Source organism: Toxotes jaculatrix, chromosome 19 (genome assembly GCF_017976425.1).
Source record: "Toxotes jaculatrix isolate fToxJac2 chromosome 19, fToxJac2.pri, whole genome shotgun sequence".
In the NCBI taxonomy this organism is placed as follows: Eukaryota; Metazoa; Chordata; class Actinopteri; family Toxotidae; genus Toxotes; species Toxotes jaculatrix.
The window spans coordinates 1,805,970-1,820,451 of NC_054412.1; the positions used below are offsets into that span (position 1 = coordinate 1,805,970).

At 42.2% G+C, this 14,482-nt stretch overlaps 1 protein-coding gene across 2 annotated transcripts in view; it reads left to right on the forward strand.

Annotated features, from left to right (window-relative positions):
* myt1la (myelin transcription factor 1-like, a) overlaps nucleotides 1–11,157 on the forward strand; it is a 34,024-nt gene extending 22,867 nt beyond the window's left edge. Inside the window, exons 12-23 of one of the 2 annotated variants that reach the window (XM_041064387.1) lie at nucleotides 1,125–1,405; nucleotides 1,618–1,853; nucleotides 4,922–5,044; nucleotides 5,156–5,224; nucleotides 5,440–5,502; nucleotides 5,617–5,700; nucleotides 6,872–7,093; nucleotides 7,323–7,414; nucleotides 7,681–7,784; nucleotides 8,165–8,308; nucleotides 9,861–9,923; nucleotides 11,017–11,157. In XM_041064387.1, the coding sequence (XP_040920321.1) occupies nucleotides 1,125–1,405; nucleotides 1,618–1,853; nucleotides 4,922–5,044; nucleotides 5,156–5,224; nucleotides 5,440–5,502; nucleotides 5,617–5,700; nucleotides 6,872–7,093; nucleotides 7,323–7,414; nucleotides 7,681–7,784; nucleotides 8,165–8,308; nucleotides 9,861–9,923; nucleotides 11,017–11,157 (1,622 nt within the window). The remainder of the gene's footprint in view (nucleotides 1–1,124; nucleotides 1,406–1,617; nucleotides 1,854–4,921; nucleotides 5,045–5,155; nucleotides 5,225–5,439; nucleotides 5,503–5,616; nucleotides 5,701–6,871; nucleotides 7,094–7,322; nucleotides 7,415–7,680; nucleotides 7,785–8,164; nucleotides 8,309–9,860; nucleotides 9,924–11,016) is intronic. The other variant, XM_041064388.1, reaches the window with a different exon arrangement.
* The last annotated feature ends 3,325 nt before the right edge of the window (nucleotides 11,158–14,482 follow it).

The following is a 14,482-nucleotide window of genomic DNA, read 5'->3' on the forward strand; positions in this document are numbered from 1 at the left end:
CACGACAAGACTCATTCACTCACTCACTCATTCACTCACTCACTCACACTCTGTACTCAGTGTATTCTCTTTGTTATTGCACTGAGAACACCAGTGTTTTCCGCCTCTCCACATGGCTGGAGTGAGAGCAGAGCAGAGTTATGGAAATGCCAAGCTAAGAGCCTGCCTCCTCTGAGCAGAGGATGGAGGGATGGAGGGAGGGAGGAGGTGCAGATGGAGGGATTGTGGAACAGGAGAGAGATAATGAAGGCAAGCCCTGTTTCTTTGGCTGGGAGCCATTAGTGAGACGCAGGCAGGAGGGAGGTTTTTAGACGAGGTGTCTGCGCTCCCCTCCGTCACGACTCCCTCCCTCCTCTCTACCATCGTTCCCTCCATCAGCATCACTCCAGTCTGCCGAGCCCAGATTCACCATCTCACCATCACACAATCGCTTTGGTTTCTTTGTCCCTACAGCTGCCTCCCTTTTCTCCTCTCCCTTATTCTTCCTCTGAATCTCTGTGTCTCCCTGTGTCTGGTGTTATTCTGTATTTTTCTTTTTAACAAATCCCATGAAAAGACGAAAACAATGTGTTAGTCCCTCTCTGTTTCTGACACTTTCCGGTTTCCCTACCTGGTCTAAGGCACTGAGCTCCAAGCTCACTGGTTCCTACTGAAGACATATGTCTTCATATTTGTATTTTCAATGCATAGTTTGGTTTTTAAAAAAGGTTCACTAATTTCCCTACACTGCTGGGCCCAGTAGTTTTTAGCAAATATTATTCAAACAGGAGTAAAAAGGACATGCTGAGGACTATTTTCACTGGCGGATTAATCCACATTTGGTGTTGTAATGAGTATTTGTGAGTGTTTTTAATAGTTAATGGGACAATAACGGATACACACACAATACTTATCAGGAGAATCAGTTCATTGTTGCTTTTGGTCTTTTGTTAACAATGAGAAAAATATAGAACATGACCAGCCTTTAAATTTCTCCCTCTGTTTTCCGTCTCTCTATTTTTTGCAACAAAAATTTTAAATCCAACAAAAGTTCATTTAGTAATTTTAGATCCATCTGCTGCACAGTTTGGCCGAGTGCCACCATCAGTCTAACAAACCAACCATACATGTGTGCATCCTTGCAGCTAAGCGTTATTGTAAGACGTCGAGCCCAGCCAGCAGTACGACCAGCAGCTACGCTCCCAGCAGCAGCAGCAGCCTGAGCTGTGGGGGAGGAGGAGGAGGTGGCGGAGGGGGTGGAGGAGGAAGCAGCGCCAGCAGCACCTGCAGTAAGAGCAGCTTCGACTACACCCACGACATGGAGGCTGCGCACATGGCGGCCACGGCCATCCTCAACCTGTCGACGAGGTGCCGGGAGCTGCCGCACGCCCTTGGAGGGAAACCCCAGGACCTGCTGACACAGGTAGTCTGAGGCGGACTCAGACGCTGAGCGCCTGTCTTCATACTTCACATTCACACACAAAGACGGGAATCAAAAGAATAAATAATGTGAAAAATACTGTGAAAACATGTTTTCAGATCTCAGCCATCAGCTTAGCAACCCTCCTGTCAACATCTACTTTTACTACCAAGTTTACTGCTTTGATCATCAGATTTTTCCCATTGTGTCTCCATCAGAGTCCGGTTGGTGATCTGGAGGACAGCGGCGCAGTGGATGTGGCCGGTCAGCCCGGCGGTCCGGAGGGCAGCGGGACGGTCTTAACCCCCCTGCAGCCGATGTCGCCCCAGCGGCAGGCCCTGCTCAGCAGCCGCTGCTACCAGCTGAGCGAGGCCGACTGCTGGGACCTGCCCGTCGACTACACCAAGATCAAACGACTGGGAGACGAGCAGGACCACAAAGAGGTAACAGGAAGGTCTACGTCAGCTTCCAGACACAGTTCACATCAGACAGAAACACACAGAATCGAGGTTTATGTTCTGAAACTGTTGCTTTTACACCGTTGACATTTGATTTTTAGCTTAAAATCATCATGGTGGTTTAGAGTTAGTGTTTGCAGCACTGACTACCTCAGCAGTCTGCAGATTAATGGCCTCATTCACACTGACACCAGTTAACAGATTTTTTGGGGGGTCATCTCTACGCTAGCTTCAGTTCAAACTGCTCAAAAGTTCAGGGAAACAGAGGTAGATCACAGAATCAAACTCTACATCTTAAAGCCACTTTTTCTTTCTTAGATTAAAGTGATATGTAAATTGGATAAGTTACATTAATGGATAAAAACTGAATCAATTTTAGACCAAACTGAAGCTCTAAATGTTGCTCATGCTCCACCCTCTGCCTTATACCACTTCATTTAATGTATATTGAGGCAGCCTGTCCTCTAATCATGCAAAGTAAGGATAATTTGAAGCATGAAATTGAGAGATTTAAGGAACCCAGAGTTTATATGAAAGGGTGTGTGCATAGATTAAGAGATGATTATGGTTTATAAGCTGTTTAAAGGGATGTTTGTCCCCTGGTGCCTGGTGGAAAAGCACCATAGAGGAACTGTGGACTTTGCGAGGGTGTTCTGCTGGTTGCTGGTGGTTCGCATAATTTTTGCATCACTTTACATACAAATCTTGAGAGTTTGGAAAGGTCTAGTATGTGTTTATGTACATCTTCACTAACCAAAGGCATGAAAATAGCATAGAGTGCTGGTTCTTGCCAAAGTTGTGCTTTTTGTTGTACTTTCTCACCCTGGAGTCACCAAATAATAATTCAACAATGCAAACAGCCAAATAGTGAGGAAAAACCCAGAGACAGAGATATTTTCTTGTTACTTTATTCTCAGGTCCATAAAAAATGTTGGTTAAAGTGTCCCGAGTCATCATCATGCAACAGGAAGCCAATAGTAATCAGATCTGGGTCTGCATTTATCAAACGTAATAAGAATTACACGTAGGAATGTTCTAAAAACAACTCAGGAGTGAAAAGAGTTAAAAGTTTCACGGAGTTTACAATGTTGAGTTTTACATTTTACAGAAGTTAGATTAACACTTTATTGTACAGGTCATTTATTTCCTAATAATTTCTTGAAAGTTTCCTGAAAAGAAAAGATGTATCTTGCTACTAATTACAGGCTAAATAGAAAATTCTGGAGCTGTTAATTTTCTTAGTTTAGTTTTTAAGTAATTCCTTGTGTGTGAAGCAGTTGCTGATTTCCAGAGGGAGGTACTGTTCCATTCAAATCTAAGTAAATAGTCTTTCAATAGCCAATAATTATTGGAAACATTGTTCTTCATAAGCAATAAAATGTTGCTTGCCTGTAGATGTGGATTTTTAAGTCAAAGGGAATTTGATAAATAAGTTTTATTCCTAAGTTTACAGGAAATAAAATTGATGGATTTTCATTTTTATTGCTCACTAAAGTCCAAACATTCAGTCACAGCAGGTGGATGAATAACCCAGGTTGTCATGATGGATGCAGGCGTCTCTCCAGCAGGCTCAGTGCGCTCCCATGTGAACAGAAGCAGCACTGCGTCAGCTCACACTCAGCGGCTCTCTGAGTGAGCGCTTCAGCTTCTCGAGCACGGTGCACTGAAATGCTGAATTACACTGCTAATACATAAGTAAAACATGGTAGATCATCTGCACGCTTTAAATCCTCGCAGATCTGATATCACACAGAGCAATCCATGCAGCAAATTGCTACATTTGCCGCGTTGGGTTTAGAGCGGTGAAGTGAAAGGTTTTAATCAGGAGAGTAATTGCGTTTGTTAAGGAAGCACGACATTGCAAAGGAGGCCGGGGCCTGGAGCTCGACGGCTGATGGGATTTTCTCCAGACAGTCCTGAACGATTTCTGCTCCCGACTGAGGAGGTGTGATGTGTGGACTGCAGAGCAGACTGCAGCGCTCGCAGCCACAAACGCTGTGCAGAAAGAGTTAGAACTGGTGAACTGGTGCTGGTACGTTTCACTGAAGCTTCACCAAGTGTTGAAACACTGGAAGCACGAGGGAACAGGTGGAATCTCACCTCCAGCTGATTTTACAGATGCCACATGGTAGAAAAACGCAGTACAAGTGTCTTGTCATCTGCCATCAGGGTACAAGCACATTATTTTTATTTTTTAAATACTTTTATTTTTGTTTTTATTTGGATGTGACAGTACTTTTCATGTTTGTAACTCGTAATGAAACGCTGCAGTATTTAATGAATCATGCTGATTCAGTAAAGCTGCTAAAGTTCATTCTGATGCAGTGAATAAACAGCAAAGCAGGGATGATGACTGACGTCTGTGCTTGGACAGGTGTTACACACTGTGGTCTCCCCAAAAAATGAATGTAATTTAAAAATGAAAACAGTGTTATTGAAATAGCTTCTAAGCACACAGAGCAATAATAGAAGGAGAATGTAGTGAACGTACACAACACACATAAAAAGCAGCACATCCATAAAAGAAAAGTCATTCTGGGGCAGTGAAACCATAAACTGCAGAGTTTTATAAGAAGTTCACAATTCCTTAAGTAGCTTTGAAATTGTTTTTAAACAAACCTAATGGCTTAAAACTGCAAATTCAGCCATGAGAATGAACAGGTCTGATCACCCATACGTCCCGTTAGGGGGTAAAGGGAAGATGAATCATTAGCTGATCCACTGAGGATAAACTTACAGACCACTTTAGGTCGAGTACACTCACATTCAGTCATGCAACTTAAAAATCTGTGAGTAAGTTTTTCCTCTTTCCAAAAGTGGGATTCAGGAAAATTCAACTTTTACTGCGACCTGGACACAAACACAGTTACACCAACCAGTTTGTGAAAGAAAGACAGATATATGATTAAATGACTAAGATGGATGTTCTTTGTACAAACATGGAAACCAGAGTAATTAGCTGTCTCATATGGAAATATGAAGTTTTGCACTTTGTGTAAATATGTTAACACGGAGCTTGTAGTGACACGTTGTAGTCGGCTTATTTCTCGTCCCTACACCAGAGCGATGAGCTGGACCCCTTCCAGGAGCTGCTGGACGAGCAGCGCTACCCGGCCGAGCTGACCATGCCCAGCCCCAAACACCACAAATACCCGCCCTGCAAGGAGAGCAAGAAGGAGCTGATCACGTAAGACTGTGTCAAACCTCTAACCTGGTCCACACGACGCCGTTACACAACACTTAGTATCGAGTTAAATGGTTGGTGTGTGTTTTGTGTGCGTCTCTTTACCTGCTGCAGGTTGTCGAGCTGCCAGCTGGCCGACAAGAACATCCGCGGGATGATGACGACCAACTCACAAGAACTGAAGTGAGTTTATGAAGAATCTTTGAGCAGGTTTAGAGCAGACAGCTGGACAAGGCCTGGTCAGTTTGGAGCTGGATGCTCCAGTTTGGTCCAGATGGGGTTTAGTCCAACAGAAGACCAAAAAGACAGAACAGCGTCGTCCTACTGTTGTTCGAAGTTACAGTACCATCATGTGATAATAATGTTGTGGTTGTTAAATCCTGGTGTCTGTGTCTCAGGTGTCCAACCCCCGGGTGTGATGGATCTGGACACATCACTGGAAACTATGCCTCCCACAGGAGGTACAGTTACTCTGCTTCAAACTGCAACTGCCTGCACTTACACATGAAACCACAACAAACACACACAGCACTCCACTGTGCATGTCTTTTTAAATTTGCCCTCCTGTCCTGCAGTCTGTCGGGTTGTCCACGTGCCAAGAAGAGTGGCATCAAAATCATCCACAGCAAGGAGGACAAGGACGACCAGGAGCCAATCAAGTAAGGTTTAACTCAGACGTGGAGCCTGGGAGGTGTTGGGGGACAGCTTTATGTTGCCATCACGTCCCGTCACAATGTCGTGTTTAACAGCACGAAGCTGAAGCAGCTTAGTCCAGGATCAAAATCCCAACCCATGTAAACCTGAGCGGTTTCTGGTGAGGGAGTCAGGAGGACAGGGACAAACAGTGAAGACGATAACTCACCCCTATTAACAACAAAATTTAAAGCAGTTATTTGATTTTATAAAATAAGATTCATCTCTACTGTGTTGACAGTGAAGACACTCTGTCTGTCCCACCGTTGACATCCATCCACTCGGTCTTAAAATGCTGCCTGTGTACGCTGACCTTTCTAACTTTAGAAAGGAATATTTTAGAGAGGAGTTCCGCACAGTCCTCCACTTCACCTCCCTCTCCCAGCAGGCCAAGACCAGTAAAGGTTAGCACTAGTGAGCGTTTGACATTTTCGTTAAAGCAGAGCCATAATGTTAAGCCAATACGACCTTGTGAATAATCTAAAGTTCAGCTGGTGTCAGTCTGCAGCCAGCTGTTGCCACCGCCTCCGTTCCATCCACCGTCATCATCATTAACAGTAGAATCATAATTAAGCTTAACCTGAGCTCGGCTGGAGCCCGGCCCGATGACGCTCGGCTCATTCTAATCAGCTCAAATGTCACTGCGGAGGGCGTTTTGACATGCAGGAGGCAGAGCCCGGTGTCTGGGAGCTGAGGAGGTGTCATTCTCAGAGCGAGCTGTGTTTATCCTGCTCATCGTTACATGGCTGTGGCCTGGAAGCCTCAGAAGGGAGGAGGGTGGAGCAGGAGGAGGGGAATGTAGGTGAGGAGGTGAGTGGTGACTGTCAGTCCTCCCTCCATCCCTCCGTCAGAAGCGTCCCGAACACACCTGGGTTGGACACTTTTTAAATGTTTGTGCTTGTGTTTATGTGTCACGCATAAAACAACAAAATCATCCACAACTTTTTAGACTGACTTTCTTCCAGACAGCCGCTGGTTTCAGTTCATTCAGTAAAATCATCATATAGAGATGCACAACTTTATCTCCAGTGCTTTGCCAGGTGTATGTTATCATTGCATGGTGATCAAATCAAAGATCTTGAGATCTACCTTACTAAGCAGACAAAGTGACACCTCAACGTTTGTTCCTCCCCTGAGGTGTCCGGTCCCGGGCTGTGATGGACAGGGTCATGTGACGGGGAAGTACGCCTCCCACCGCAGTGCATCAGGCTGCCCCCTGGCGGCAAAGAGGCAGAAGGACAGCTACGTCAACGGCTCGCAGTTTGTCTGGAAATCTGGGAAGACGGACGGCATGACCTGCCCGACCCCGGGCTGCGATGGCTCAGGACACGTCAGCGGGAGCTTCCTGACACATCGGAGGTGAGCTCCCTGTTTCAGCTTTGGAACGGTTTTACTTTAATTATGGTTGGAAAACTTTATCAAATGTGTCATATGGGTTTTTCCACCTCATCCTAACCAGTTTCCAAATCATGCCGCTCACTGCAGTCTCACTTCATTGAAAATCACTTAGCAAAGCAAACTTGCTGCAGATGGACCATCTGACCAGAGACCACATTTCATCAGTGTGTGTGTGTTTGTTTTATTCCAGTCTCTCCGGCTGTCCCCGAGCCACCTCGGCCATGAAGAAGGCCAGGATGAGCGGCGTGGAGATGCTGACAATCAAGCAAAGAGCAAGCAAAGGTCAGAGCTACGGAAACAGAAGAAAAACCCTGAACTGAATGAAAACATTGATCCTGAAACTGAGCCTGAAAAATCTAAGTTTCATTCAAACAAGTGGAAAAACTACAATCACACTTAACAAATACCTCATGGTTTCCATTGTTCTGTTGTTTCACATATTTCCAGTTATGCTGAGGAGAAATGAAACTAAAGAAGGGGAGTGAATAATATTCACTGTGGCTTTGGCTTGCAAGAAAATAATTTGAACATCTTGTTCTTGGTTTCAGGCATCGAAAACGATGAAGAGATCAAACAGCTGGATGAAGAAATCAAAGATCTGAATGAGTCCAACAATCAAGTGGAGTCTGACATGATAAAACTGAGGACACAAGTAAGACGCCGCCTGTGTGTGTTTATTGTAGCAGAAACACAAGTTTGTGGGATGAAAAATAAATTAGGTTCTGATGAGTCCTGTGTCTGCCGAAACCCAAATCATTCACTGAGCAGTTATTCCCAGAACCACAGGTGTGACAGCAGATTTTCAGACTCGGACGTTACTTGAGTACCAGCTTTTATTTGACAATTTCCGTTACGTTAATGGTTCAATAAAATGCAGAAAAGCACTCAGCAATTTTTTTTGCTTTGTGGAAAAGTCACATCGGATATTTATACCAAAGAACCTGCCAAAGACATAAACACTTTCCAGCCCACTTTCAAAATAAATCTTTCCTTTAAGGTAACATGCTGATAATTGACTTCCCTGTCTGGTAGATCACCACCATGGAGACTAACCTGAAGTCCATCGAGGAGGAGAACAAGGTGATCGAGCAGCAGAACGACTCTCTGCTCCACGAGCTGGCCAACCTCAGCCAGTCGCTCATCAACAGCCTGGCTAACATCCAGCTGCCACACATGGTAAGAAAGAATTCAACGATTCGACTGCAGCTTTAAAAACCAGCCCACGGCGAATGGCTTCTCATGACTAATGTTTTTATGGTCGTGGGCTCCAAATAGAACCTTTCCAGGATAATTTCAGTCAGACTGTCTAAATTTGCACTTATCACACTGGCATGTAAATCGACGGATTCAAAGTGAAGATGAAGGTTTTATATTAAGATGAATACTGTGAAGAAATACTCACAAAATTAAGAAGTTAAATGTCAGACTGGTGTAATTTTATTTTGGTGGGTAATTGGTCAGTAACCTTCCAACATAAATAAGGGCTGAGTGGTCTTTCCTGTAATGGTCAGTAGCCTGTAGTCTGTGCTGAGGGGATTTTTTTCCCTGACTTAAACCTCTCAGGCAGCGGCTTCAGTCTCCAGCCCACAGAAATTTGTCGATAGATCTTTGTGGGATCTTGAAACCTGGCAGTGTCTTACCAGTTTTTCACTATGTTAATGAAAATACAGTTTCCAGGACTAAATAATTGGTTTGTTTAATTTTATTTCTCAAATGATCTGAGTGGAACTTTTTTGGATGTTTGTCTGTTTCATATTTAATGTGATAAATTTGTTTCCCGTTTTGTTTTAAACGCTGAAATGTTTTTGTGGGACAGTAAACATTTGAACTGATCTAAGACCAGACGACATCTGCTCACAGTTTTAAAGCAGGGAGGTGTTCAAGTCGTCTCCAGCCTTTTTTCTGTAGCGACACTCAGGTTTTTTCTCCATCTGCTTCTTTGTGTTCACCACCTTCTTTTTTTCCCAGCAGTCCATGCTGTGCTTCTTCTGTGCTTTACAACGCCTCACAGAGTTTCACATAAAGAAACGGCGCCGTCGTTTTTCAGTTTGAGTGAAGTGCTCATGGCTGTTTTGACGTCATGTTGTCTCGGTGTAGAAAGAAGACTGGGGCTAATTGGATAATTTCTCTTAAAGCAGAATGAACCCAAGTAGTTTGATAACTGGACTCTGCTTCTTGTCCTCTGCTTCATATCACACTGTAAGAAAAATGTCCGTCTTAATAAGGAATTTGATCTTTTTCCCTCCTGAAAGTTTTTAAATCCTGCTTACATTCACTCATTTTGATTTTTTAAAAGCATAGTTCTAGCTTGTTTCAAATAATCAGCAAATTTTCCTAAAATAAGTGGATTTGCATCAGGCACAGTGGAAATTTACACTCCACAAATGGTAGAATAGGAAGAACCTGCCCTTTCTTGTTTCCAGAAAAAAATACAAACTGGATTTAAGGCTGTGTTTACACTGCAGGACTCAGATCCTCATTCTGAGAATCTTTTATTCTTTCCAGCGTCTTGTTTTTATTTCAGGCGTGGTATCACAGGAAAATACAGAAAAGAACAACAACAAAGAGAAGGGAAAGAATTTCAGCTGCAGTGCAAACAGAGCCGGAGGGAAAGCCGCTCGTTAAGGCGGACGTTGTGTGTTTTTTCTCGGTGTAGTTTATGAAGCCTTGTGACTGCCGCCGTGTGTCTAGCGGGCTAATACACTTCTCTGTACACCCTCTCCTGTAGAGACCGCTGCCACAGAAAGAGGCCCCAGTAAAGCATAACTGCTGTTTACAGATGCCTCCCAGAGTAAGAGATCCATTTATCCTTTATCCAATTATCCTTCTCTTCTGCACTGTCATCCTCCCCCCTCCTATAACTCCTTTAGCCCACCGTGGCGTCCACACATCACAAATATCACTTTATACTGCAGTGTACGAGTGTAGCTCAGTCATTTTGACCGTAACAGTAACTCACTGGTGGACAGTTCCAGACAAAACCGTCAGATGTGTCCTAACACTTTTTCCATTAATGACAAAAAATGTCAAATTATGTTTGAGAAGCAGACTTTGTCAGGAACTGGCCTCTGGTTTGATATTTCTACCTGCACTGAAAAGCTAAAGTGATAATTAGTTGGAAAACACACATAACAACTAAGAACTTAGAAGACTTTATGATGCAACTGAAATTCACATGATAAAGTGCAAGTCAGTTAAGAGCAGCTTCAGATCCCTGAACCTGGAGGCGGAGCTGCTCTGGAATCTCACTGGTTAAGTGAAATCGCAGCTCAGTGACTTCAATATAAGATGAGCACAGGTTAGCTGACAGGACAATTTAGAAAAGAGGGACAAAGCCGATACTGGATAAACAGAACTGGGTCTAAAATCGAGCCCTGAGGTAAAACCAACTGTGTTAAACCTGCTTTAAAAACTTCAGTTTAACTCAACCAGTCGAAGTGTTTCTGAAGCCAAAGCTGCTCCGTCTCTGAGCAATGTTTCAAGCACCAGAACTCCCAGTCGACTCTGGAGTTGAACTACCAGTTGTGTCTCTTTCATCTGCACATTAACCTCCCATTAGTTTTCAGCATCTTGATTTTGTCTCCATGTATTAAACATTAATCCTCCATCTGCCCATCAGCTAACCATCCCTCTCCTGATTTTTGCATGGTTTGGAGTTGCATTGCGTAGACCTCCGCAGGCTGAAGCGTAGATATGGATATAAAAGCAGGAGTATTTCAGTGAGTCTGTGTAACCGAGCCATTCTTTCCTGACGGTGTTCCCTTCCTCCCCTGCTGCCCGTCTGTCTTCCAAACCTTTCCCACAACGTTTTACAGAAAATAGACCCATGCACTCCTCCTGTGATCCAGCTGATCTTTTCCTCATGACTCTCTTTCCTCTCACAGGAGCCAATGAATGAACAGAACTTTGACACTTATGTGAGTACACTGACAGACATGTACACCCACCAGGACCAGTACCAGAGCCCAGAGAACAAGGCCTTGCTGGAGAACATCAAACAGGCCGTTCAGGGCATCCAGGTTTAGCCCTGACCGAGGCCGAAACAACAAATGCAAAGCAAAAACAACAAGGGAAAAAAAGTCAAAAAGAAGGGAATGGGTTGTTTTTTGCTGCTGTAATCTATCCCAGTTCTTTTATTTCTTCTGCTGTTATGCTCTCAACTCCATGGGTATCTCTCTTTGTTTTTTTTTTTATTATTTTGATTGTTGTTGCCTTGCTTTGAAAAACAATTACGTTTTAAACGAACATTCACGTTTTGTACATTTTCATATGACCTAATATAATGTGATGTACTGTTTATAGCTGCTAATGTATGCACATTCTGGTGTATATGTATGTATTTATTTATTGTAAGCTTGAATCATTTCTTAATTTAACGCAATTTACATACATCAAAAAACTGGGCGTCACGGGTTTAACAGGGAGCAGAGCACGAGGGGGCACGTGAAGAGCAATCATTTCCAAAAAAGCTTTTCTCACGAGCTGCGAAGCTGGAGGTTGTTTAACGGATGTAAATTCACTGATTTTTGTAACGTTTGAAAGTGGACCGTACGGACACTGATATTACTGTAAATCTCTAGCTTAAAATGATGAGAAGAACCGACGCTATAAGCAAGAAGATTTCAAACATCATGACACGGAAACTTACTGGTGCAAATCCCATCATTCCCTTCGGAGTTGTTTCGTTTCAAACTGTCCTCTTCTGTCGCTTTTCTTTGTTCATGTGAAGAAGGAAGCGGGAAAACCAATGGCTACAGAAAATATAGGAGACAATCTGCCATTCTGAATTTATTTTAGTCATCAACCTTGACTAGCTAATAGGACAACGTGTCAGCAATATTGGTACGATAATATTAAATCGTTTGTTTAGATATGGGATGCAATCTATATGAAAACATGTTTGGGTATATGCAATTTCTTATAAATAAAACTAGCAAAGAGCTGATAGATCTTTATACTAACTATAAATGTATTGCGTTTTGTATAAACCTTTTACTACAATCATGTTGTAGGAATCTGACGCGGGTGAAAGGACTTTGGTTCTGTCATGTTCGACTTTGCACAGGGACACCTTTGTTTCCATGTTTTGATGTTTTTATTGTCGATTTAAGAGGCACTTGGCAGGCGAAAGGATTTGTAGATATGATTTTTCTTTCTAAAGGCTGATGGCTCCGCTGGACTTACAGGGTCAAACGTCCTCATCCGTCATTGTATATTGTACTCATCCTGTAGAAAACGTCTTTTCAATCATGCATCTTATTGTCTGAGCCACAATGGGACATGATGCCAGACGACATGATGACTGAGCAGTGCTTTTTTCTTTCTTTCTTTTTTTTTTTTTTAATTATCTTTGATTTCTATTGAAAAGATGAATGAAAACTAGAGCCAGCAGTCGTAACGCTGTGTCTGTGCACTGATTTTACCGACTGAGTATTTGATCTGAATCGGCCTTACGGGGACTTTCGGTCTGAAATCACAGTACTGATGGAGTATGTTTTCTGAACACCGTCGATCATGCATGCACTTTATTGGAATATGTCAAAGTATTATCACGTGGTAAATGAAGCAAAAACTGTACAGCGAGTTTGTGGAAACTGTGACTTCGACAAGACTTTGTGCTGGTGATTACTGTCTGAGAGCAAACTGGAGCAAATTTCACTGAGTTCGTTACTTGAAGGAAAACTCCCCCTCTGCACACCGTTACCTCCACCTCACCTGTTTTTTTTAACATCCAGTCTCTTATAAAAGATGTGACGAAAACAAAATGCTGAACTACACTGACTGCATCAGCAAACTTTTATCAGACATGAAACCTTTCAGGGTTTCTTCTTAAATGTCAGAAACAATCAGTTTCTCTCCAGCCAAAACATAAAATGGAATATTTATCAATTTCTCTTCATTTTACATCCAGTTTTTTTTTGTCCTTCCAGAAATGAGAGAGAATAATATAACTGTGAAAAAACTGCCACTTAAATGTGATTCACTTTATTATTTTGGATCAGTTTTGGAAGGATCAGACAACTCTGGCCCTGTGCTTTGGTCAGCAGCGGAGGCTCATGGGTATTGTAGTTTTTACAGCGTACTTTCACTGAATGTAAGTATCATGTTGCCTCAGCAAAGTATGGGAACAAGCAGATCCAGTAAATTAAATATACGGGATAAAGTCAGTGTGGAAAAGATCAGACATTTAAGGGACAGAGCGAACCGTCTCTAACCTAAACCAGACCAAATCATAACCATTTTATCGGTGATCCTGAGGAACTGATCTGTAAAACCTGATCAAACCGGACCAAAGCACCAAACCGTTAACGGGGGGTTCAGGGGGACTTTTCCTTTACAGATGTTTCTACTTTTACTGCAAAGCTTCATTCACTGACTTCACATCTCTGTCCAAAGCTTTGTGTCTGCAGCTTCCTGCCAGTAAACTACTGCATTAGATAGACTGACAGCTTGTATTTTTCATTTAGTCAGTTATTCTTACTGATAACAAAGGAAATGGGAGTTAAAGCACAATTCTACCACTTAAAGACAGTCAATAGACTAGATATTGTAATATCAGATGTAAAAGCTAAACTGTAACTATTTACATAGAGAATTTCAACACTAACATGTAACATGCTAGAATGCAAAAGAAATCCATATGAATATTTGTGAAATCATCGGTTTATGAAAATGTTCGTTTCTTTCCAGCGGTGCATTGATAAGGGGTTTTTATACAACATTGGTTTTCTTTCCTTTTGCCCCTTTATCTCTGTTACTCGCAAACTTTGAGCGACAGTTTTCTTACCACGAGGCATGGGTTTTGTTGATATTTTTGCTGTATGTTCAAGGTCACGAGTTGCTACGTGATATTTTAATTTGACTTGTGAAGTTCGTACAGTTTTTATCATGCTGGTGTTGGCATCTCTTGCTCTGAATAAATCTTGTGTTGCAACACTGATTCGACTTTTCCTCGTTCTGAATGTTGATAATGCGCTATGAGTAAAACAGGGAATGAATTTTATGAAATGGATCAGAAACGGGTCAGGTTTTTGTTTTAGCTTTAAATTAAATAGGCTTTACATTACCACCATTTTTTCTTCATTCTTTGCAGCCATTGGTTTAAGTTATAATAACTCGATAGTTAAATCTATAACAAAACAATTTTACACCCATAAATAAAACATGAACTCTCTAACAATCTGAGGAAAACAAAAATAAATAGAATTAGTATAACTTTAGAACTTAATCTGATCTAAACAATCACAATAAATGATCCTTTTTTCCTTTTTAAAACAAGGTTTTTTTTGTTTTGTTGTTGTTTTTTTAATGTACATTCAAAAATGTAAACACACTGACAACTGTAGAGTA